The sequence below is a fragment of the Schistocerca americana genome, chromosome X, assembly GCF_021461395.2.
Source record: "Schistocerca americana isolate TAMUIC-IGC-003095 chromosome X, iqSchAmer2.1, whole genome shotgun sequence".
NCBI classification, from domain to species: domain Eukaryota; kingdom Metazoa; phylum Arthropoda; class Insecta; order Orthoptera; family Acrididae; genus Schistocerca; species Schistocerca americana.
Window position 1 is genome coordinate 115,159,355 of NC_060130.1, and position 25,069 is coordinate 115,184,423.

Sequence of the window (25,069 nt, forward strand, 5' to 3'; positions counted from 1 at the left end):
TGAGCGCCACAATCAGGACTGCATACGACCGAGGCACACAGGGCCAACACCCGGCATCATGGTGTGGGGAGCGATCTCCTACACTGGCCGTACACCACTGGTGATCGTCGAGGGGACACTGAATAGTGCACGGTACATCCAAACCGTCATCGAACCCATCGTTCTACCATTCCTAGACCGGCAAGGGAACTTGCTGTTCCAACAGGACAATGCACGTCCGCATGTATCCCGTGCCACCCAACGTGCTCTAGAAGGTGTAAGTCAACTACCCTGGCCAGCAAGATCTCCGGATCTGTCCCCCATTGAGCATGTTTGGGACTGGATGAAGCGTCGTCTCACGCGGTCTGCACGTCCAGCACGAACGCTGGTCCTACTGAGGCGCCAGGTGGAAATGGCATGGCAAGCCGTTCCACAGGACTACATCCAGCATCTCTACGATCGTCTCCATGGGAGAATAGCAGCCTGCATTGCTGCGAAAGGTGGATATACACTGTACTAGTGCCGACATTGTGCATGCTCTGTTGCCTGTGTCTATGTGCCTGTGGTTCTGTCAGTGTGATCATGTGATGTATGACCCCAGGAATGTGCCAATAAAGTTTCCCCTTCCTGGGACAATGAATTCACGGTGTTCTTATTTCACTTTCCAGGAGTGTATTTGGCGGGAGGGGAGGGGCGAGGGGCACGACGACAGCGTATACATCTCAAGGCATTCTAAACGGCAAATCCCCTTAAAAACTTTTGAAAAAATTAAGGCCTAAAACCACTTTTTGGAGCATTCTGGATGCCACAGACCATATAATTCCATGGCACTTCAAACTCCTAGGGCTGCCACTTTAACCCTGGATTAAAACGCATCTTGCGATTACCGAGTATAAGAAGTTGTATAACACACACGTCAAAAAACGTTTCGCATCAACTCAGTACCATCATACAGGGAGACCTTCAGAGATGCTGGTTCAGATTGCTATACACACCGGTACCTCTAATACCCAGTAGCACGTCCTCTTGCACTGATGCATGCCTGTATTCGTCATGACATACTGTCCACTAGTTCATCAAGGCACTGTTGGTCCAGATTGTCCCACTCCTCAACGGCGATTCGGTGTGTATGCCTCAGGGTAGTTGATGGGTCACGTCTTCCATAAACAGCCCTTTTCAATCTATCCCAGGCATTCCGATAGGGTTTGTGTCTGGAAAACATGCTGGCCACTCTAAACGAGCGATGTCGTTATCCTGAAGGAAGACATCCACAAGATCTGCGCGATGGGGGCGCGAATTGTCGTCCATGAAGACGAATGCCTCGCCAATATGCTGCTGATGTCGTTGAACTATCGGTCGGAGGATGGCATTCACGTATCGTACAGCCGTTACAGAGCCTTCCATGACCACCAGCGGCGTGCGTCGGCCCCACATAATGCCATCCCAAAACAGCAAGGAACCTCCACCTTGCTGCACTCGCTGGACAGTGTGTCTAAGGCGTTCAGCCTGATTGGGTTGCCTCCAAACACGTCTTCGACGATTGTCTACCTGGAGGCATATGCGACACTCATGGGTGAAGAGAAAGTGATGCCAATCCTGAGCGGTCCATTCGGCATGTTGTTGGACCCATCTGTACCACGCTGCATGGTGTCGTGGTTACAGAGATGGACCTCGCCATGGACGTTGGGAGTGCAGTTTGACTCGTAACACGACGTCCTATGGCTGTACGAAAAGCATTGGTCAACACTGTGGCGTTGCAGTCAGGGTTCCTCCGAGCAATAATCCGTAGGTAGCGGTCATCCACTGCAGTAGTAGCCCTTGGGCGGCCTGAGCGAGGCATGTCACCGACAGTTCCTGTGTCTCTGTATCGCCTACATGTCCGAACAACATTGCTTTGGTTCACTCCAGGACGCCTGGACACTGCCCTTGTTGAGAGCCCTTCCTGGCACAAAGTAACAATGCGGACGCGATCGAACCGCGGTAGTGACCGTCTAGGCATGGCTGAAGTGCAGACAATACGAGCCGTGTACCTCCTTCCTGGGGGATTGACTGGAACTCATCGGCTGTCGGACCCCCTCCGTCTAATAGGCGCTGCTCTTGCATGGTTGTTTACATCTCTGAGCGGGTTTAGTGACATCTCTGAACAGTCAAAGGGACTGTGTCTGTGATACAATATTGATACAATATGCACAGTCAACGTCTGTCTTGAGGAGTTCTGGGAATTGGGACGACGCAAAACTTTTTTTGATGTGTGTACTAACATTTAAATATCTCGCCAGTGTGTGTATGTTTATTATGTATTATGTCCTAAATCTTTAATTATTTGTGTAGAACATAACAGGCTACATGCTATATTTAAATCAGTTTAAAAACAGATGATAAATTGCTACAACCTCGGTGTTCTACAACATTGTACTGGTGAGACTGAGTAAACTGGAATACATTCTGTAATAAACCTTTCATTACCATCACTCTTTTCCTTTTAAAGAAAGACAGTATTGAAGAATTGCCTTGAACTCTCTTCATAGTAATTTCTCTTGGCTCATACACTGACTGTACAGTAACTGTACTACCATACCGTCACCGGACTGTAAGTGAATATCACGTGGCGTTAGATTGTTAACCGTCTGCCTCCTGGCCACCCTTCCTACAAACTTACAGCAAAACCAGAAGATTCGTGCTTATCTACACCGCTCTTTCAACACTCGCAGTCGTACCGAGAGAATCGTTAAAACTTGGAATAGTGTCTTTTTAGCGAAAACGCAAGTGGATTTGGTTTACTTGGACGTTAATAAATCCAGCTAACTGTTAATTTTTACTGGTTTTCAAAAACTATTCGAGAGGCACGTCCCCCCCCCCCCCCCCTCTCCGGCGGTGACGCCCATGCCTCCGCCACACACCGTTATTTGGCTTGCAGAATATTGATGTAGATGTAAAATGTTAATGTTAAAAAGCTTGACGATTTGTGATGGTTAAGGCAAATGGAAACTCATTTTCAGAATATGTGTCATAAATGTGTCTGCATCAGTAGTCAGAAAGGGAGCTCTGGAAAAATCCTCCTGCTACGAAAGAGCAAACCGCTTGACACTGTAACCGACAGAGTGACAGGAAATTTAGTGGCGCGCCGTGATATAAGACAATCGATGTGGCGCCACCCCACGGCGGTTTCAATTGGCGGGCGGCGCGCGCGCGGTGCGGTAGCCAGCTGACGCCCTGTTGGGCAACGGTGACATTGGGTGGCGGGCTGTGATTGGCTGTTTCCTGCCTTGCCATAGGAGACGAGGTCTGGTCTAAGCAGTCGTGTGTGCGCTCCCGCCACAGAATGACGCCCGGCCCGCCCGCTCAGGTGCAGTACTCAACCCTCACCGTACTTTACTTTCACTCTTTCCTTATCACCACCATATTTTGTGTCCACTTTTCACTAGTCACCCAGTAACCACTAGACCAGCAATAATTTCTGTAGCCTAGGTAATTTCTGAGAGCACCTCGCCGTGGTCGGTAGATACAACATATTCGGGTTATCAGCTGCGTTGACGATTCCATTTCTGCGCGTTGCTGACCGACTTACCAAGCAGTTCTTTTCAGATTATGCGAACGGTGCTTTTATGTGCGCTCGCTGCCTGGACTCGATCCGTACTGCAGTATTGTTGAGTCGCTTTCTGTCATTCGGGAGGACGATGCTTCAAACCCGCATCCTGCCATCCTGATTAAGGTTTTGCGTGATTTCCCTAAATCGCTTCAGGCAAACGCCAGGATGGTCCCTTTGAAAGCGCACGGCCGATTTCCTTCCCCATCCTTCCCTAATGCGAGCTTGTGCTCCGTCTCTAATGACTTCTTTGTCGACGGGACGTTAAACTCTATAATCTCCTACTCCTCCTCCTCTTCGCTTTCTTCTTATTACAGAGTTAGACTCCCAACGGCTTTTGAAGAACAATTTTTTTTCTTTTTTTTATCTAATCCAGGACGTTTGTGCGTGAAATGCACATCCAATTGGTGTTTCCTGGCTGACGAATGAGGTACACACCAGATCTTAAGTCTTGCTTTAAGTGAAACCTCTGTCCTTGTTTACTGACTGATATATCCCAATAAATACACTGTCGTCCGGCAGTGCCTGAACTAAAATCGTGAAGTCAGATACGACAATACCACCGTGGTGGTGCCGTCTCCACGTAATTGGGACAGCTTAATTAAGGCGTCTATCGAACTGGAAATGCCGTGTGGCTAGGGCCTCCCGTCTGGTAGACCGTTCGCCTGGAGCACGCCTTCCGAGTTGACGCCACTTCGGCGACTTGCGTGTCGATGGGGATGAAAATGATGATGGTAAGGACAACACAACACCCAGTCCCTGAGTGGCCGTTAGGCATGACATTCCGCCGCGCTGACCACTCAGCTACCAGGATCGGACGCCTATCGAAATAAAATTTTCGCATAATTTTAAAAACAGGAACGTCTCTTCACTTGGGAACTGAAGCCCGATATATTACGATACCGTAGCCACCCCACCCGTCAGAGACAAAAATACCAAAGTGAAGCGAACTTTGCGCGATAACATCACGGGCACTGAGTAACAATCGCGCATCGAAGACTGTAACAAGCGCCGGGCTGCAAACTCTACTATGAACAGGAGCGCGATGCTATCGATACCTCACAATACATACACAAACACACACTTTCTTTCTTTTCTTCTAAGACATCCGGAAACATTGTCTTAGAATAATATGAGTAATTCGCTGACGGGAAAAATCGCAACACTAAAAAACAATTAATTTAGAGTAATGAAATTTCGCGAACATATTTGTCTAGGCAACATATTTAAGTGATTAACACTGCAAGATCACAAATTAATGTACTCGCGAGATTAGCCATTACAAATGTGAAATGCTGGTGTATAAATAATCGGTGTAACCGCCAGAACGTTGACTGCAAGCATGGAAAAGTGCACGCATGGCAGGCGCCAGATATCAGTTTATGGGACTGAGTTCCATGCCTGTTGCATTTGGTCGGTCAATACAGGGACGGTTAATGCTGGTTGTGGATGACGCTGGAGTTGTCGTCCGATGATTTCCCAAATGTTCTCGATTGGAGTCAGGTCTGGTGATCGAACGCAATATTTCCACTCTATGCAGAGTATTTTGGGTTACAAGAGCGGTAGGTGGGCGAGCGTTATCTTGTTGGTAAACACCCACTGGAGTGCTGTTCATAAATGGCGGCACAACAGGTCGAATCAGTAGACTGACGAACAAATTTGCAGTCAGGGTGCGTGGGATAAGCACGAGGGTGCCGCTGCTGTCGTACAAAATCGAAGCCCAGCCCATAGCTCCAGGTATTGGTCTAGTGTGTCCAGCACGCAGAGAGGTTGATTGCAGGCCCTTCTAACCAACACACGGCCATCACTGCCACCAAGGCGAAACCAGTTTTCATCAGAAAACACGAAAACCTCCAGCCTGCCCTCCAGTGAGATCGCGCTTGAGACCACTGAAGTCGCAAGTGGCTGTGGTTTGAGGTCAGTGGAATACACGCTAAAAGGCGTCCGACTCGGAGCTGTCCTTGAAGTAACCGATTTGTGACAGTTCGTTGCGTCGCTGTGGTGACAACTGCTGCTCAAATTGCTGCTGCAGATGCAGTACGGCACAGAAAAATTAAGTTTCATTTAAAAAGAAGACGGTCTGTCTAATAACTCTGCAGCTATAAACTTTAGTAATTACTTGTGTATGCCAGAAAATGTACTCCATGTTCCGCTATAACTTAGTGAAAACCTCAGCTTAATACATATCCTCGTAATGGATATTTTTGGAGCAGCCTGCCTTACCCGCCTCTGGCAGTGGAGCGAGTTTCAAATCCCTACCTGGGCATCCAGGTTTAGTACTTCCACGGGTTATCAAAATTGCTTGGGCTGAATGCCGAAACGTTTCATTAAACTAATCCGTGGCCAATTTCCTCCTCCATTTTGCTTGGTCTCGACATAAACCCAGTTTCGAACAAGTCGGCTAGAGGGGGGAGGATATCGGCCACGAACTTGCTTAAGGAGCTACCCCGACATTCTCCTGAAGAAGTTTAGGAGAACCATAGAATATCTCAGTCAGAGGGACCTGGCAGGGATTTGAATTGGGATGTTAAGGCACTAAAATCACACTCAGGAAGACAAGCGCTTGCTTCGTGTGTCATTAGACGCGAAACACAAGTTCGGACTGGTCAAGTGTGGCATACAAAGTTGGCCATATACTTTTCGAAGGAACCATTCCGGCCATGGCAACACCATGTTCGGTTCGTAGTCAAGAAATGCGGGTTCAATTCCCAGTCCGGGAAACCTGATTTAGGTCCCCGTGGTCACCCTTAATTTCGACAAGGTCTCTGCCGATTCTTTACCCTATTCTTCTGAATTACGCCCGTATTGTTTCTAAGAAACACGTAGTAGATGAAACGTTTAACTTCATCAATACCTTTTGGCTAGCTCAAATGTGGATGTTGAAGTATATGTGTATGAAAATAACATATAAGTTATTTCTTGTGTCCTAAATGGTCACTAAAAATATGCTGATTAACTTTTAGTATAAATAGTACATTCCGAAACAAGTTTCTGGCAACTTTGTTGTCCAACAGCAGTCGGTTGAGAAGCTTTTAGATTATCGAAGTCGAAGTGGCCGCGCGGTTCTAGGCACTGCAGTCTGGAACCGCGACACCACTACGGTCGGAGGTTCGAATCCTGCCATGGGCATGGATGTGTGTGATGTCCTTAGGTTAGTTAGGTTTAACTAGTTCTAAGTTCTAGGGGACTAATGACCTCAGAAGTTGAGTCCCATAGTGCTCAGAGCCATTTGAACCAATATCTAAGTTGATAAATCAAAAGTATTTCTGCAGCGTAAAAATACGAGTATTGTTGTATGGAATTAATTTTAAATTTGTCGCAAATAGTAATAGTGAGTGCATCGGGAAAACCTTTGCATCGCGTACTCCACTAATCACTTATTAGGTTCAAGCATTAAAAATACGAGTATCACTAGACAGATGAATAAATAACTTTCCTGGGCAATGTTCTCACTAGATCGGAATTAAACTCATTTCTGGATCTTTGCTGTCGCATTGACTGGGGTGGTGCAATGGAAAGACACAAGACTCGGATTCAAAAGAGCGGCGTTACAAATCCCCCGCCGCGCGGGATTAGCCGAGCGGTCTAGGGCGCTGCAGTCATAGACTGTGCAGCTGGTCCCGGCGGAGGTTCGAGTCCTCCTTCAGGCATGCGTGTGTGTGTTTGCCCTTAGGATAATTTGGTTAAGTTGTGTGTAAGCTTAGGGACTGATGACCTTCGCAGTTAAGTCCCATAAGATTTCACACACGTTTGAACACAAATCCCCGTCCACCTATCCAGATATAGTATCACCACGGCTTCCCTGAATCACTTTAGGCAAATGCCGGAATGGTTTGCCTTAAACAGGACACCGATGATTTCCTTACCCATTCTACCTGAATCCCCAACTTGTGCGCCCTCTCTATCGACCTCGTCGTCGACGGAATGTTATATCCTAATCTTCTCTCTTTCATCGCTGTCGCGATCCTCAATATTTGGAGCACACTACGTGAATTCATGAATTTCCTCCGTTCGAACTTAAAACACGCTTTTGCAAATTTTTCTTGAAGTACACAGTTTCATTTGTTCCGTTGTTGATACAGAATTGTTTAATATATTCTAATTTCGAATATAATAAATTTCCTCGAGAGAGGAAATATTCTATCCGCAATTCAACACGAACTTAAAACGCATCGCCTGCCCTTTTCACGCACTATATCCTGTAGACAATGGATGAAGGGCAACAGGCGGATTCCATACTCCTAGATTTACGGAAAGCGTTTGATGGAGTGCCACGATACTAACTGTTAAAAAGGTCCGATAGTGCGGAGGAGGTTCTCAGATATAAGAGTGGCCTGAAAACATTTTGAGTAACAGAACCCAGGCTGGCCGGGGTGGTCGAACGGTTCTAGGCGCTACACTCTGGAACCCGCGCGACCGCTACGGTCGCAGGTTCGAATCCTGCCTCGGGCAGGTATGTGTGTGACGTCCTTAGGTTAGTTAGGTTTAAGTAGTTCTAAGTTCTAGGGGACTGATGACCTCAGAAGTTAAGTCCCATAGTGCTCAGAGCCATTTGAACAGAACCCAGTATGTAGACTCGGACGGCGCGCGTTTATCGGAGCCCAATGTATCGTCAGGCGTGCCCCAAGTTAGTGTGACAAGACGGCTCTTGTTCTCTAGACGCAGCACGAAAGAACTATCCGAATAGTACGGAAATCTAAGGATGTAATGCACGCTTATAGACAAACAAATGACTACAATCTCAGAAAAATTTGAAGATTTATTCAAGACATAGAGCTTTACAAATTGAGCAAGCCAATAACGCGTTGGTCCACCTCTGTCGATTATGCAAGTAGTTATTCAGCCTGGCAATGACTGACAGACTTGTTGGATATCCTCCTAACGGATATTGTGCTCACTTTTGTCCAATTGCCGCGCTAAATCGTCAGAATCACGAACTGGTGATATGACAAAAACGTTCTCAATTGGAGAGAGATCCGGCGACCTTGCTGGCCAAGGTAGGGTTTGGCAAACGCGAAGCCAAGCAGTAAAAAACTGGCACCGTGTGCGGGCGGGCATGTGAGCCCAGGATGGCTTGCCGTGAAGGGCCACAAAACGGGGCGTAGAGTATCGCCGTCATACCGCTGTGCTGTAAGAGAGCCGCGGATGACAACTAAAGGGGGCCTGCTAGAAATGAAATGGCCCCCCAGACCATCACTCTTGGGTTCTTGTGGTCTTCAGTGCAGAGACTGGTTTGATGCAGCTCTCCATTCTACTCTATCCTGTGCAAGGTTCTTCATCTCCCAGTACCTACTGCAACCTACATCCTTCTGAATCTGTTTAGTTATTCATTTCCTGGTGTCCCTCTACGATTTTTACCCTCCACGCTGCCCTCCAATACTAAATTAGTGATCCCTTGATGCCTCAGAATATGCCCTACCAACCGATCCCTTCTTCTAGTCAAGTTGTGCCACAAATTTCTCTTCTCTCCAGTTCTTTTCAGTACCTCCTCATTAGTTATGTAATCTACCCATCTAATCTTCAGCATTCTTCTGTAGCACCACATCTCGAAAGCTTCTATTCTCTTCTTGTCTAAACTATTTATCGTCCATGTTTCACTTCCATACATGGCTACACTCAATAAAAATACTTTCAGAAACGACTTCCTGACACATAAATCTATACTCGATGTTAACAAATTTCTCTCTTTCAGAAACGCTTTCCTTGTCATTGCCAATCTACATTTTACATCCTCTCAACTTCGACCATCATCAGTTATTTTGCTACCCAAATAGCAAAACTCATTTATTACTCTAGGCGTCTCATTTCCTAATCTAATTCCTGCAGCATCACCCGATTTAATTCGACTACATTCCATTATTCTCGTTTTGCTTTTGTTGATGTTCGTATTATATCCTCCTTTCAAGACCCTGTCCATTCGGTTCAACTGCTCTTACAAGTCCTTTGCTGTCTCTGACAGTATTACAATGTCATCGGCAAACCTCAAAGTTTTTATTTCTTCTCCATGGATCTTAATTCCTACTCCGAATTTTTCTTTTGTTTCCTTTACTGCTTGCTCAATATACAGATTGAATAACATCGGGGAGAGGCTACAACCCTGTCTCACTCCCTTCCCAACCGCTGTTTCCCTTTCATGCCCCTCGACTCTTATAAGTGCCATCTGGTTTCTGTACAAATTGTAAATAGCATTTCGCTACCTGTATTTTACCCCTGCCACCTTCAGAATTTGAAAGAGAGTATTCCAGTCAACATTGTCAAAAGCTTTCGAGTCGTATCGCGGGCGACACTCAGGTTGCATACCACTGCTGTCCGGTGCGTCTCCAGCCACGTCTTTGTTGATCATCGGGGCTCAGTTCGAAGCGGACTCATCACTGAAGACAGTTCTATTCCAGTCAACAAGATTCAGGGCGGATGACGTGTGTAGAGACGCCCTTGACAGCGGTGGGATATCAACCAAGCTGTCGCCCACCATACGGGCCTACACCCAGGAGCTATGATCTGGAGTCTCATTTCTTTTCGTAGCAGGACACCTTTGGTTCTCATTCGCGGCACCCGTAGCACAGCGTTACGACGAAAATATTCTCCGCTGCCTTTGGTTGCCCTTCGTGGCAAGCCATCCTCGGCTTACATTTCATCGAGATAATGCCCGCCCGCACACGGCGACAATTTCTGGTGCTTATCTTCGAGATTGTCAAACCCTACCTTGGCCAGCAATGTCACCGATCTCTCCCCAATTTAGAACGTTTGGATCATATCACCAACTCGTGATTCTGAAGATCAAGAGCGCCAATTGGACAGAATTGGGCACAATATCCCTCAGGATGACATCCAACAACTGTGTTAATCAATGCCAGGGCGAATAACTGCTTGTGCAAGGGCCAGAGGTGGACCAACGCGTTATTGACTCGCTCAATTTGTGCAGCTCTTTCTCTCGAATAAATCATCGAATTTTTCTGAAATTGTAATCATTTGTTTGTCCATACATGTGCATCACATCTACCGATTTCCGTCTCATTCGGATACTTCCTTCATGGCGTGTCTTCTTCTCCTTCTTCTTATTAGAGTGCACATCAGCGATATGACGGATAGTATGAGCAGCAGTCTGAAACTGTTTGCTGCTGAGGGTTTAGTGTACGGGAAAGTGTCGTCTGCAAGTGACTGCAGGAAGATAAATGACGACTTGGATATAATTTCTATTAGATATGATGAATGGCATCTTGCTCTAAGTGTGGAAAAATTTAGGTTAGTAAAGATGACTAGGAAATACAATCCTGTAATAGTCGAATACAGCATTAGTGGCGTGTTACTTGACACATTCACGTCGATTAAATATTTAGGAGTAACGCTGCAAAGTGATGTGAAATGGAATGAGTTCGTAAGGTTTGTCGTAGGGAAGGCGAATGGCCGACTTGGGTTTATTCGGAGAATTGTAGGAAAGTTTAACCCTTCTGTAGAGGAGACCGCGTACAGAACATTTGCGCGATTCATTCTTGAGTACTCTAAGAGTGTTTGGGATACCAAGAAGGTCAAATGGCTCTGAGCACTATGGGACTTAACTTCTGAGGTCATCAGTCCCCTAGAACTTAGAACTACTTAAACCTAACTAACCTAAGGACAGCACACACATCCATGCCCGAGGCAGGATTCGAACCTGCGACCGTAGCGGTCGCGCGGCTCCAGACTGTAACACCTAGAACCGCTCGGCCACTCCGGCCGGCAACAAGAAGGTCAGATTAAAGGAATACATAGAAGAGGAAATTCAGAAGCATGCTGCTAGACTTGTTACCAGAAGTTTCGATCAACAATCGAGTATTATGGATATGCTACCTGAACTCAAATAGAAATCGCTGGATAGAAAAAGAAGCCCTTTTCGTCACACACTACCGAGAATGATTAGAGAATAGGATTTTGCGAAAGACTGTAGAACGATCTTACTGCAACCAACATAAATCCCGCTTTAGGACCACGAAGATAAGATACAAGAATTTAGGGCTCGCGCGAAGACATATAGATAGTCGTTTTTCCCTCGTTCCATTTGCGAGTGGAACAGGAAAGGAAATGACTAACAGTGGTACAAGGTACCCTCAACCATGCTCCGTATGATGGCCTGCGGGGTATGAATGTAGATGTAGATGCTCCTGGAACGCATCGTAGTTTTTATTTATTTATTTAGCGTATGATAACATAACAATCACAATAACACATAAAATACAGTACCACAGACACATTGAAATACAGTTTAGATCTTTATATCTAAGCCATTGATCCAGTCCACCACTTAGGAAGTAACCAGGTTCGAATTCACTACATTCCCAGGAAAGGCACGGAGGGGGCAGTCCACTGCGATATGCTTCATTGTTTGTGGAACGCCAGCACAGTCACAGTTCCAAACACGAACAATAGGCCCACAACTAACTATATGCCAATTAAACATCGAGGGCATCAGTAGAGCCAAGAGTGATTACCTCACTAAGATCTTAGAGGAACACAAAATGGGCGTTCTAGTACTGCAAGAAACACACACTGGAAGCGACGAACAGCTGTTAGCTCGAGGTAGAATTCCTGGATATAAAAAATTGGCAACACGTCGTAGTTATGTTTCCCACAGACACTTCTCCAGGGACCCAGCCTCGTGGCAGTATTCTGCGCAGTACGCGGAACTTGTGACGTTTTCAGCCTGTGAGGCTGTCTCATCATTTTGTGTCGTCAGCGGTTACTCAATGCCACAACTAGTCGGTCCATTAACCATTACGCCCTTGAAAACTACATACCGTAGTCGTGTGCTGTCCGTGACTGTAGTTTATAGGATACGGATATTTTTTCTAGTTACAAGTTGTCACGAAAACATTTCCAGCGGTTCAGGAAAATAGTAGCTTTATTATAATTCCAGTCTTGGCCCAGCATGTTTATTTGTAATCAGGTTATTAGTTTCAGTCGGAAATGACCATCTTCGGACCTAGGAAATATAATCACGTAGAGGCAGCATAATTTACTGAACAGTTCTAACTATAAGAATGTAAAGCCTAATTTACAAAACACTCATAACTATACGAATGTAAAGCAGAAAACATCTACAAAAGAACTGTACAACAGATCCCTACCAGAGTGAACACGTGTTTCATTACACATGTCACGGTTTTACATGTGATGGCACAGTCAAAATCATTAGTCATATTGGCTTCGTCAAACAAATAAAATTATGATAAGTAAATTCAAGTGTACATACTGCACATGAAGAAAACTTAGTTATACTGACGTACTGAGTTTGTCTTCATGTTCGTACGCTTGAATAGTGCTATTTACATACTATAATTTTGTTTGACGAAGCCGAAATGGCCAATGATTTCTACTGCGCCATCATATGTATTGGCGTGGTAGATGTAATGCAACATGCTTTGACTCAGGTATGGATATGTTGTACAGTTGTTTCCTGCTTTACATTTGTATAGTTAGGAGTGTTTTGTGAATTACGCTGCCTCTACGTGCTTAGTTAGTTAGTTACATGTTCTATAGACCATTTGAACGATTCTTTTGTCGAAATGATTTGAAATGAATCAGTTTATAGGATGTGTAATCGTGATTACTGTTAACATTCACATTTAATTTCCTGCACATGCAGATGCATTTAAAAACAAGTTCTTTTCTGGCTAGTAGTTTTTAAGTAGAAATTCGTCAGTAGAATAGAAGTTCTCCAGGAGAACTGATTTTAAATTATATTTAAAATTTGCTTCGCTACCTGTCAGACATGTTATTGGACAAATTGCATATTGAACTCGTCTCTGAGCCACTGGCAGCTTTATCAATGGTTATTAAAGGTATTGTTCTCTCTATTGTTGTAGGTATATACATCACTGTTTTTCTTAGCTTGTGTTGGATTATTTATGACGAATTTCAGTACCGAAAAAATGTATTGTGACGGCACAGTTAAATTGCCTAGCTCCTCATGAAATCCGTGGATGAACAGCTCACATTATTATCACTGCTCACTTTTGTGCAATCAATACTTTCTGTCTAAATGATGAGTTACCCCAGAAAATTATTCAGTACGACAGTATCCATTGTAAAAATGCAAAATATGTCAGGAGGTTGATACGTTTATTTCCAAGATTAGCAATTATATGAAGAGCAAAAGTAGCTGAACTTAATTGTCTGAGATGTTCAATAACATGCTTCTTCCAATTCAAGATTTTCTAGATCTAAAGATGGCCATTACCGACTGGAATTAATACCCTGATTACAAATAAACATTGTGGTCCAAGACTGTAACCACAATAAAGCAACAACTTTTGCTAGTAATATGGCATCTTCAGTCATAATACTATAATTTTTATGTTTAATTCCAACACGTTTCTGAGGTACAATTCCATTTTGAACTGCGTCATATTTAAATAGAAAAATAAACTGCTGTGACTGAAGACGCGCGACTAGCAAATATCTCACTAAATTACCGTACACTATTCTGTATTCTGCATATCACAATAACATATTTGACATAACTAAATGTTTTCCCATTTCTCTCAGAGAAGTGTTGTGGGAAGAACGATGAACTACGCTTGTCTCCGAATACACATTTCCACCTGAGAAGTCGCCGGCCGGAGTGGCCGAGCGGTTCTAGGCGCTACAGTCTGGAACCGCGAGACCGCTACGGTCGCAGGTCCGAATCCTGCCTCGGGCATGGATGTGTGTGATGTCCTTAGGTTAGTTAGGTTTAAGTAGTTCTAAGTTCTAAGGGACTGATGACCTCAGAAGTTGAGTCCCATAGTGCTCAGAGCCATTTGGGCCATTTTTGAGCCACCTGAGAATGCCGGCACGGTAGCTCAGCGTCATCGGTCAGAGAGATAGCTGCTCTCTGTAATAAAGAAAACTGAGTGAACGGATGAACGATAAACTTGAATGGATGTTGTGGGATGTCCACCCCGAATAAATGCAACGAGCCTTAACGAACAAAATGAGATTAAAAAAAAGAGAGAGAATATGTGTGATATTGAACGCTCACGAGCAATTTTATTACAATTATCGTTCTTTCAATGACATATTGCAATTTCGGATGGTTCAATACTTCTGTAGGAAAATTTGTAAAAATTTAATAAACGCACAACCATCACTGTTGTCTCTCTCTGTCTTCACGTTCTAACGTAGCCCTGTTGTCCAGTTTCGTATAGAAGCCGAATACACTGTCAGTGTTCATTTACAGGTTATGCAAGCGTTCTGTAGGTAACCTCTTACCTAGAAAATCTACATTTCCGTTACTCCACATTTCTTAAATTTCTGTCCCTTTCACGAGGCGCTGCTGAGGAACAATTCGCTGGCTGTTACATTCCTATAACGGTAAATATCATAAACCCGTCACTACTGGATTCAAAATTTTCTGGGAATTTTCTCGGTACCTCTTGAAAGACGAAAACTGCTCTTGCCATAGGAAACTGTAGCTTTCCTTTCGGTTATAGACACTCTTATCGTTGTTGACCTCCCAGAGTTCAGTTCATTCCTCAGCTATCGTAGCGTCTCACTTTAATTGTACTGGCGTGTGTCAGCTATGGTCAAAGTCCAGCCGCCTCGTATGATGCGATATGACTGTACCGCATTTTAAATCCCAGTAGAGTTTTCTCTCTTCTCATATCCAGAGCTAGGGTCTGAGCAGCGGTACTTCTACCTACTTTGGCATCGTACTGACATTCCTCCGACTTACGTAAGTCACATTTCAACAATTGAAAACTCGAACGTAGCTTACTGCTTGTTGTAACTTTTATATTGTTATTTCATGTGGCTCCCGATTTTTTACAGTTATTTGTAGTTGAAGCGAATTCAGCGATTTAGGTAAAAGGTACTCTCAGTGTAACTATTTTAGTGAAGGTAACAACGCTGGGAGTAGGTGCAGTGTAGTGTCTAGAAAATTAGGATAGCATTATTTGCAATAATAACTAATATTTTGCATGATTTTTCTAAGTCAGGAATATTATACTATCTGAGTCTCCTTACGAAACATGAGATTCATATGCCGCCACACAAAAATTACGCCTAATTATCTTCCTTTGTCACAAGGTATTTCTTACTTCGTTCTCTGTCTAATGAAGGGAGCACTCAGCCAGTTGAACAGTCGCTGCCATGATCTGGGCTACGTGCACAGTTATCTATTACCAACCGCTCTAAATATGTACTCTGCTTAAATGCATTGTGGTGCGGTACTCTGCGACGTTAAGTATGCCGTTTGCTGTGACAGCAATGGAAGTAGAAGAGGTATACTCAGTCTCAGTCGTTACAAAACGTAGTCATGTACAATTTCGTACATTGTTTGCAGCAAATAATGCTACAAATAAAAATAAAGACTAATGAACATAGAAAAATTTCGTAAGGGTGAGGATCTGGATCATGCAATACAAAGCTATACTTGCTATGAAAATCCATTTCGCAAACACTCAGATCGTCCTCGGGCCATCTGTACCAAAGGAGAACACCTATACATGAAGAACATACAGTAACTGTTCACAGCACCTCGAGAAACGTTTTTCGTAGAGCATAGAGTGTCACTCAGTCATACTAAGAATGTACTTAAAATAGACATTTAATTGTGCATTCCACAGCTGCAATAACTAATTTTGATGATGTGCAGCACAGTACTGTTGGTCGCAAATGTGTGTCACGTAGCAAATTAAAATCACTTAATGGTTTCATTGTATGCTTCATAAAAAAAGTGTATTTCATCAAGAGTAGTTCTAGTGTTTTCAAAGTGATTATCTATTGCAGTTGTGCCGCGCGGAGTGGCCGAGCGGTCTTGGGCGCCATGTCACGGACTGCGCGGCCCCTCCCGCCGGAGGTTCGAGTCCTCCTTCGGGCATGGGTGTGTGTGTGTGTTGTTCTTAGCATAAGTTAGTTTAATTTAGTTTCAGTAGTGTGTAAGGCTAGGGACCGATGACCTCAGCAGTTTGATCCCTTAGAATTTCACACACACACACACATTTTCTATTGCAGTTTTAGAATACACATTTAAAAACGTCTTTTGTAAGTATATTCTTTGTATAATTCACATTCTGTGTACAATGCATGTATATTCGTCGAAAAATATTTTATGAGGTACTATGTGCATCTATCGTAATGAATTTTATACACAAATGTTCTCCTTTGGCACAGAAGGTCCGAGGACGGTCACATTGTGGCCGGAATCGACAGTCGAAATAAAAATAGTTACCGCTGTTTAATGCATGATGCAGGTTTTAACTTTTATGAAAGATCTTCAACATCGCCTGGACAAAATAAAAAAAGTCGTACTACGAACGGCTTCTCCTTACTCTCGGGTGAATTGCGGACAGTGGTGAGTTGGCATGTCTCGGGGCGGGACACGAATGTGGGAACCGGTCACACGACTGTCCCCTCAACGCCGCGCGACTCGGCGCAGGCGCGTGTCGCGTCCCAGTCGCGTCGCGTCCCAGTCGCGTCGCGTCCCTATTTGCGCGGTCCCGTTTCAACCAGTGAAGTTACAAAAACGCGCGCTGCGCATCGTCGCGTCACACGCGCTATACGCGTGTCAATTTGCTACTAGCCTCACGCCTTTAGCGACGGGTACGAGGTGCTACCCAGTGTTGATAACAAACCTGAGCCAACACTGGCTGCCTCGTCCGTTGGGCCATTGATCGATTTCCCTGAAAAGGCCGAACGAGCATGGATGATGGGTATGTTGGTCACCGGAAAATCTAATGTTAGGCGGCTAATAAAAGGAAGGAAGGAAGATCATGGTTTAGCTTCACATCGACATAGCGGTCATTAAAGATGGAGCACAAACGCGGCATGTTTCAAGGATGGGGCACGAATTCTGCCATGCTTTTTCAAAGAACCATCCTGGAATTTGCCTGGAGCGATTTAGGGGAATCACGGAAAACCTTAATCGTAATGTTCGGACGCTGATTTTAACCTTTGTCCCCCAGAATACAAGTCCAGTGTGTTAACCACTGCGCCGCGTCGCTCGGTGTCACTAATGGAGTTGCTCAGAGAAATAGCACCGTAACTCGCTAAAGATGGCCAGTGTGCACTCTGTATTCTTAACCGCTGATCTCGTCCGAGATGTAGAGGAGGCTCTGCCGGCGGTTATTGAACGCAATGGATGCAACAAACTGTAAATAGCAGTAGCTCGTGTCGGCACGAATGTCGCTTGCCTCTTGGGTTCTGGGGCCAATCTTGTTTCCTTTGGATGGTTGGCTGGATAGATGAAGACAGCTAGCCTCGTACACGAGGTAGAAGGACGGTTCGCTATTTGTAACACAGTAGCTATTATCTCTCGTGGTCCTCTTGTATACAGCTAATTGAAAGATCTAAATCAGAGGCTGAGACGGTTATGAGCCGATCTCTCTGCGAATATCTCAATTCCACTATCGGGTGGTGAACTGTAGGACCCTCCTCAGTACGTGAGGCGTGCACCACAGAAAGGAAGTGGCTACTCTGGCAACAGAGTACATGTGGCGTGTACATGGGGATTTTTTTTTTTTTTAGGCAAAAGCGCCCCATAGGATCAGTGCTGAATTACCTGCCGCATTCGGAGAAAGATCATCCACGTTACTTTTGGAGGAAAACTTACGTTCTTGCGGATCATAAAGGGAAAATACACACATCAAAAAAAGTTTTGCATCACCGCGGTTCCCAGAACTCCTGAAGATAGACGTTGACTGTGGATATTTTATCAGAGACACAGTCCCTTTGACTGTTCGGAGACAACACTAAATCCGCGCAAAGAGGTAAACAACCATGCATGAGCAGTGCCTATTAGGCGGAGGGGGTCCGACAGCCGATCACTTTCAGTCATTCCACCAGGAAGGAGGTACACGGTTCGTGTTGTCTGTAGTTCAGTCATGCCTAGACGGTCAGTAACGCGGTTCGACCGCGTCCGCATTGTTACTTTGTGACAGGAAGGGCTCTCAACAAGTGCAGTGTCCAGGCGTTTCGGAGTGAACCAAAACGATGTTGTTCGGACATGTAGGAGATACAGAGACACAGGAACTGTCGATGACATGCCTCGCTAAGGCCCCCCAAGGGCTTCTACTGCAGTGGATGACCGCTACCTACGGATTATGGCTCGGAGGAACCCTGACAGAAACGCCACTATGTTGAATAATGCTTTTCGTGCAGCCACAGGAGGTCGTATTACGACTCAAACTGTGCGCAGTAGGCTGCGTGACGCGCAACTTCACTCCCGACGTCCATGGCGAGGTCCATCTTTACAACCACGACACCATGCAGCGCGGTACAGATGGGTCCAACAACATGTCGAATGGACCGCTCAGGATTGGCATCACGTTCTCTTCACCGAAAAGTGTCGCATATCACTTCGACCAGACTATCGTCGGAGACGTGTTTGGAGGCAACCTGGTGAGGCTGAACGCCTTAGACACACTGTCCAGCGAGTGCAGCAAGGTGGAGGTTCCCTGCTGTTTTGGGGTGGCACTATGGGGGACCGACGCACGACGCTGGTGGTCATGGAAGGCGCCGTAACGACTGCACGATAAGTGAATGCCATCCTACGACCGATAGTGCAACCATATCAGCAGCATATTGGCGAGGCATTCGTCTTCGAGGACGACAGTTTGCGCCCCCATCTTGCACATCTTATAAATGACTTCCTTCAGGATAATGACATCGCTCCAATTTAAAATAATTTAAGTGAAAGTAAAATGAGGAGGGGTTGAACCTGTTAATCGGATGCTCTTACAGAAAAACCAGCCTCCGGCGCTGTAGTGGGAGAACGCTGCAGAGAAAACTTGCAGAATGTCGCGATTAAGTTTCCTGACAGTGCTCTTGACAGAGGGGAGACTTCAGTTTGGCAGTTATAGAATGAGAGATTCTTGCAATTAAAACTGGTGCGAGAGACAGGGATGAGTATGAGATTTTTCTGACTGTTTCGCCTGAAAATTACTTCAAGCAGATAGATAACCGAGTTGTTAGAGCAATGACATAGTCAACAAATGACTTAGTCAAAAAATGGTTCAAATGGCTCTGAGCACTATGGGACTCAACTGCTGAGGTCATTAGTCCCCTAGAACTTAGAACTAGTTAAACCTAACTAACCTAAGGACATCACAAACATCCATGCCCGAGGCAGGATTCGAACCTGGGACTGTAGCGGTCTTGCGGTTCCAGACTGCAGCGCCTTTAACCGCACGGCCACTTCAGCCGGCCAATGACTTAGTCTTCCTACATTAGTAACCAGCAGATATAAAATTTTTGAATTAGTTAACGTAGAGAGTGAACGAGTGATCTTAAGGGTACGGCAACATCAATGACTGCACGTGTTACAAGAAAGACAGGGAAATATTTTTACATAGTAAAAGTTACAGGAAAGAAATCGCAACCTGTTTGAGTATTCAGCAGTAAATGTTGAGCTCTGACGACGAATATGTGAGACACAAATGGGTAAATCTAGAATGACATTTTCACTCTACAGCGGAGTGTGCGCTGATATGAAACTTCCTGGCAGATTAAAACTGTGTGCCGGACCGAGACTCGAACTCGGGACCTAAAAGCTGTGACGACGGGGCGTGAGTCGTGCTTGGGTAGCTCAGTTGGTAGAGCACTTGCCCGCGAAAGGCAAAGGTTCATAGTTCGAGTCTCGGTCCGGCACACAGTTTTAATCTGTCAGGAGGTTTCATATCAGCGCACACTCCGCTGTAGAACGAAAATTTCATTCTAGAAACAACCCCCAGGCTGTGGCTAAGCCATGTCTCCGTAATATCCTTTCTTAAAGGAGTGCTAGTTCTGCAAGGTTCGCAGGAGAGCTTCTGTGAAGTTTGGAAGGTAGGAGACGAGGTACTGGCGGATTTAAAGATGTGAGGACGGGGCGTGAGTCGTGCTTGGGTAGCTCAGTTGGTAGAGCACTTACGCCCGACAGGCAAAGGTCCCGAGTTCGAGTCTCGGTCTGGCACACAGTTTTAATCTGCCAGGAAGTTACAAATGGGTAAACTTTCGAAACATGGTACAATTCGTTTTAGACCATAAGTCTGGGACGTCTTTGTGAGGGATGGTAAATACCCACAATGCTTCAATACCCGTGTTGGGTAGTTACTGTGTAAGCAAAGAGAGCTTCATCACACACTTAACCGAAGTAAAAGTCTAGTACATAAACAAAAACTGAATAGAACGAAAGGAGTTCAATGCGAGAAGCGCTCAATGAATTCGAGAAAAAAATATTGCCAACCGACCTTTCCAAAAACCCATAAGAAGCTTTGATCCTATGTAAGATCAGTAAACGGAACGAGAGCATATATTCAGTCGCTCAGTCTCGATACAGACACCGAAATTTAAAGCGAAAAGGCCTAAATACTAATTTCCGTCTTCCGAAATTGTTTCACCGCCTAGGATCGTAATTCGGTTCCTCCTTTCAACCACCATACCAGAGCTGAAATGGCAGATATTGAGGTAAGTGACAGCGAAATAGAATAGCAGCTAAAATCGCTCAACAGTGAAAATGCGACTGCGGCTGAGCAGGTACCTGTGACTCTACAGCAGAATAGAAAATCAACCGAAATCGCTCGGCACTCCAAAGGCATCTGAACCAGATGAGGTAGCTGTGAGATTATATGAAATACCGTGCCCCCCTTCTAGCAGCACTTTATCGTAGGTGGCTGGAGAGACGAAGGGCGCGAAGCGTTTGGAAAGAAGCGCAGATTATTACCGCTTAAAAAAGATCGTCAGGCAGATGCATTAATTATAGACCTATCCAGGTGCGGATCCTCGGGAATAATTCTATACGGAGGGGGGGGGGGGGGGAGGGGACGTGGGTTCAAAATAGTAATCCGGTTCTAGTGGACGTAGGCTGCGATACTTATGTGGAGATGAAGAGGCTCGCACAGAATAGACTAGCATGGAGAACTGTAACGTAGGTTGTAAAATACATCATCTGCATGGGTCCTCCGAAAGTCACACTTAAGTGTCTGGCAGGGGGTTCATCGAACCACCTTCGCAATAATTCTCTATTATTCCAATTTCGAACAACGCGCGGAAAAAAACGAACACTATATCTTTCTGTGAGAGCTCTGATTTTATTATGACAATAGTTTCTCCCTACGTAGGTCGGCGCCAACAAAATGTTTTCGGATTTGGAGGAGAAAGTTAGTGATTGACATTTCGTGACAAGGTTCCACCGCAACGAAAAACGCCTCTTTGTTTTAATGGTGTCCACCTCACACACTGTATGACGTTAGTGAAACTCTCTCCCCTATTTCTCGATAATACGAATCGTGCTGCTCTTCTTTGAACTTTCTCGATGCACTTCCCTAATCCTGTCTGATAAGGATCCCACATCGCGTAGCAGTTCTCCGAAACAGGACGGACAAGCGCAGTGTTGGCAGTCTATTTAGTATTTCTGTTGCATCTTCTAAGTGTTCTGCAATGAAACGCAGTGTTTGGTTCGCCTTCCCCCACAAAATTTTCTATGTGTTCTTTCCAATTTAAGTTGTTCGTAATTGCAATTCCTAGGTATTTAGTTTAATTACGGCCCTTAGATTTCATTGATTTATCGTGTAACCGAAGTTTAACGGATTCCTTTTAGCACTCTTGGTTCAAATGGCTCTGAGCACTATGGGACTTAACTGCTATAGTCATCTGTCCCCTAGAACTTAGAACTACTTAAACCTAATTAACCTAAGGACATCACACACATCCATGCCCGAGGCAGGATTCGAACCTGCGACCGTAGCGGTCACGCGGTTCCAAACTGTAGCGCCTAGAACCGCACGGCCACTCCGGCCGGCTATCACTCTTGTGGATGCCCTCATACTTTTCATTATTTAGGGTCAACTGCCAATTTTCGTACCATACAAATAACTTTTATAAATCTTTTTACAATTTATTTTGATCTTCTGATGACTTTACTAGACGATAAATGACAGCATCATGTGCAAACAACCTAAGACGGCTGCTCAGGTTGTCTTCTAAACCGCTTATGTAGATAAGGACCAGCAGAGGGCCTATAACACTATCTTGGGGAACGCCAGAAACGACTTCTGTTTTACTTAAGTAAATATTTAAGGAAATTCGAAATTTGTTGTAAGGTCTTATGGGACGAAACTGCTAAGGTCATCGGTCCCTCAGCCTACACATTACTTAATCTAACTTAGGCTAACTTACACTAAGGACAACACAAACACCCATGCCCGAGGCAGGACTCGAACCTTCGACGGCGGGAGCCGCGCGGGTCGTAACAAGACGCCTAAGGCCGCGCGGTTACCCCGAGCGGCAAGTATTTAAGGAAATATCCTGCATTAGGTAATCACTTTCGAATGCACTCTCACAGTTTTTACTTATATAATTCGTGAGCTGCATAATTCATGAGCCTATTTCTTATATTCTACACACGGATCCATTTTCCTTATCTTTATTGGATGTATTGACATGACCTTAAGAAGGCATGGAACTCTTTAATATACAAACACAAATCAACACACAGAATAGCAAAAATACTGAGAAAAACACGGCGTACAGAACAAGACACATACTCCAGTCACATTTACAAACACGAACAGAGTAACCCGATAAACATCAAGGAGCTTGTATATACTAGTTAGAATGTCAACACTGTAAATAAATGTATCTTGGAATGACGGGCAGAAATTTCAAAACTAGATGTAAAAAACACATAAGACGCTGGAAATATGGAAACTGCCATGCCACCTTTGTTGAACACCTAATAAACATGGACATGAACCATCTACCATCGAACATGATATCAACATTATTAGAATAAACGACGGCATCAGAAAACTCGTGTAACGGTACAGGAATACTTTCACATACAAAGAGCCTTTGTAATGAAGAAGAAAGTAATAAATGACCCAGTCAATGTACGTGAGAACTCACTGATCATGTCGCCCACAAAAACAGTAACAGAGGTTCAGAACATAATCAGACCAAATAATTTAATATCTCCAAAAAAATCACACACACACACAATATACAAAAGAATATACAGACATCACAACACAAAAAACGACAAACACATAGCGACAGTTGACAACTCTTCATACAGGAAACACACCATACCGGAACACAATGAACAGTAAAAGTTAGGTGTTCAGTTGAAATGTGTTCGAAAAACGCCGACACTCATAGATCCTGGTATACGCAGGCCAACTATGTACAATTCCAGTACGCCACATATGGATAAATAAGATAACACATCGTAAGCAGAACCAAACAATAATTTATCCTAAGGAAACTTGTGCTGCAAAAGTTGCTTCTCACGTAAGAACAAGAGAATAACGGAAAACTGTAATGCAGCAACATGTTTGTTATTATTTCAAATTGTTCAAATGGCTCTGAGCACTATGGGACTTAACTTCTGAGGTCATCAGTCCTCTAGAACTTAGAACTACTTAAACCTAACCAACCTAAGGACATCACACACATCCATGCTCGAGGCAGGATTCGAACCTGCAACCGTAGCGGTCATGCGGTTCCAGACTGTAGCGCCTAGAACCGCACGGCCACCCCCGCCGGCCCGAGAATACAGAAGCAACTAAGGAATGATGGAAAACATAATAAATGACGACAATAGAAAACAGCTGGGATATATATTTCACTCAATACAAAGTAAATAATGAGAGTTATTTTATTATTATTACGTTAAAATATTTTATGAGTATTAAATTAATTTATTGTTATTGTTAAAACATTTTATATATTTTAGTGTTATTATAACTGAAGTCATACAAATCTATGGCACGTTGAAAGTGGAGATGACAGCAAATTATATTACGGATACTTTTTATCGGAGAAGGAGACAGTAACAAACTGAGAACCTCCCCAGAACCAAACCCTGGGTTCGCGCCTGAACGTATGTCGCTGACGTCAATCTGCTGAAGAAATATGGAGAATGCTTCACGCTGATCCTTTATGAAGTTTTGGAGAATGAAAATCTTCTCTATAAAAACCAGCATGGATTCCGTAAATGGAGATTTTGCGAAAGGCAGCGCGTTCTGTACGTCCATGATATTCATTGTGGTGTGGACAGAGGCTCTCAGGCTGTTTGCTTGTTCCCTGACTTCGGCACACTTCCACATTGCGTTTAGTGAACAAAATAAGACGAACACGAAATAGCAATCCCTGTGTTATTAAGAACTACGATGTCTGCATGTCCGAAGAAACATTGCATCGTACTTCTTAATAACATAGGCACTGCTATTTCGTACTTACTCACCAATACCAGGCCCTCAACTCTCAATAAATATGTCCTTCTTGGCCGTAACGTACGAGTGCAGGTTGTGACGTATGGACGATGACGTATGGAAGTTTGACTCTGGCGGTGATTCGTGTTCGGATGGCTGCAGCTGTTACGGCAACTGTTCGAGTAAAACGGAAAGCCGGCTTCGTGTCCCGTGTGGCACAAGTTTTCGTTGTCATCATTCCAGTATACAGCCGAAAGTGGATCATATTCGCAAGTGCGATTACATGTCCTGTATAACAAAATAAGAGTCTGCGAGTGGCGGACGCTATTTGTGAGTTGAGTCTGGACTTTCCTGTGGATAG

At 44.5% G+C, this 25,069-nt stretch overlaps 1 protein-coding gene across 3 annotated transcripts in view; it reads left to right on the forward strand.

The window, feature by feature from the left end:
- LOC124555577 (linear gramicidin synthase subunit D-like) overlaps positions 1–25,069 on the forward strand; it is a 417,445-nt gene that overhangs the window by 165,691 nt on the left and 226,685 nt on the right. The window contains exon 1 of one of the 3 annotated variants that reach the window (XM_047129539.1): positions 3,274–3,325. The exons of 1 other annotated variant lie outside the window; for it this stretch is intronic. In XM_047129539.1, the coding sequence (XP_046985495.1) occupies positions 3,302–3,325 (24 nt within the window). In that variant the 5' untranslated portion in view covers positions 3,274–3,301. Of the gene's footprint in view, positions 1–3,273; positions 3,326–15,170; positions 15,255–25,069 lie in introns of those variants that run through there. One more of the 3 variants, XM_047129540.1, reaches the window with a different exon arrangement.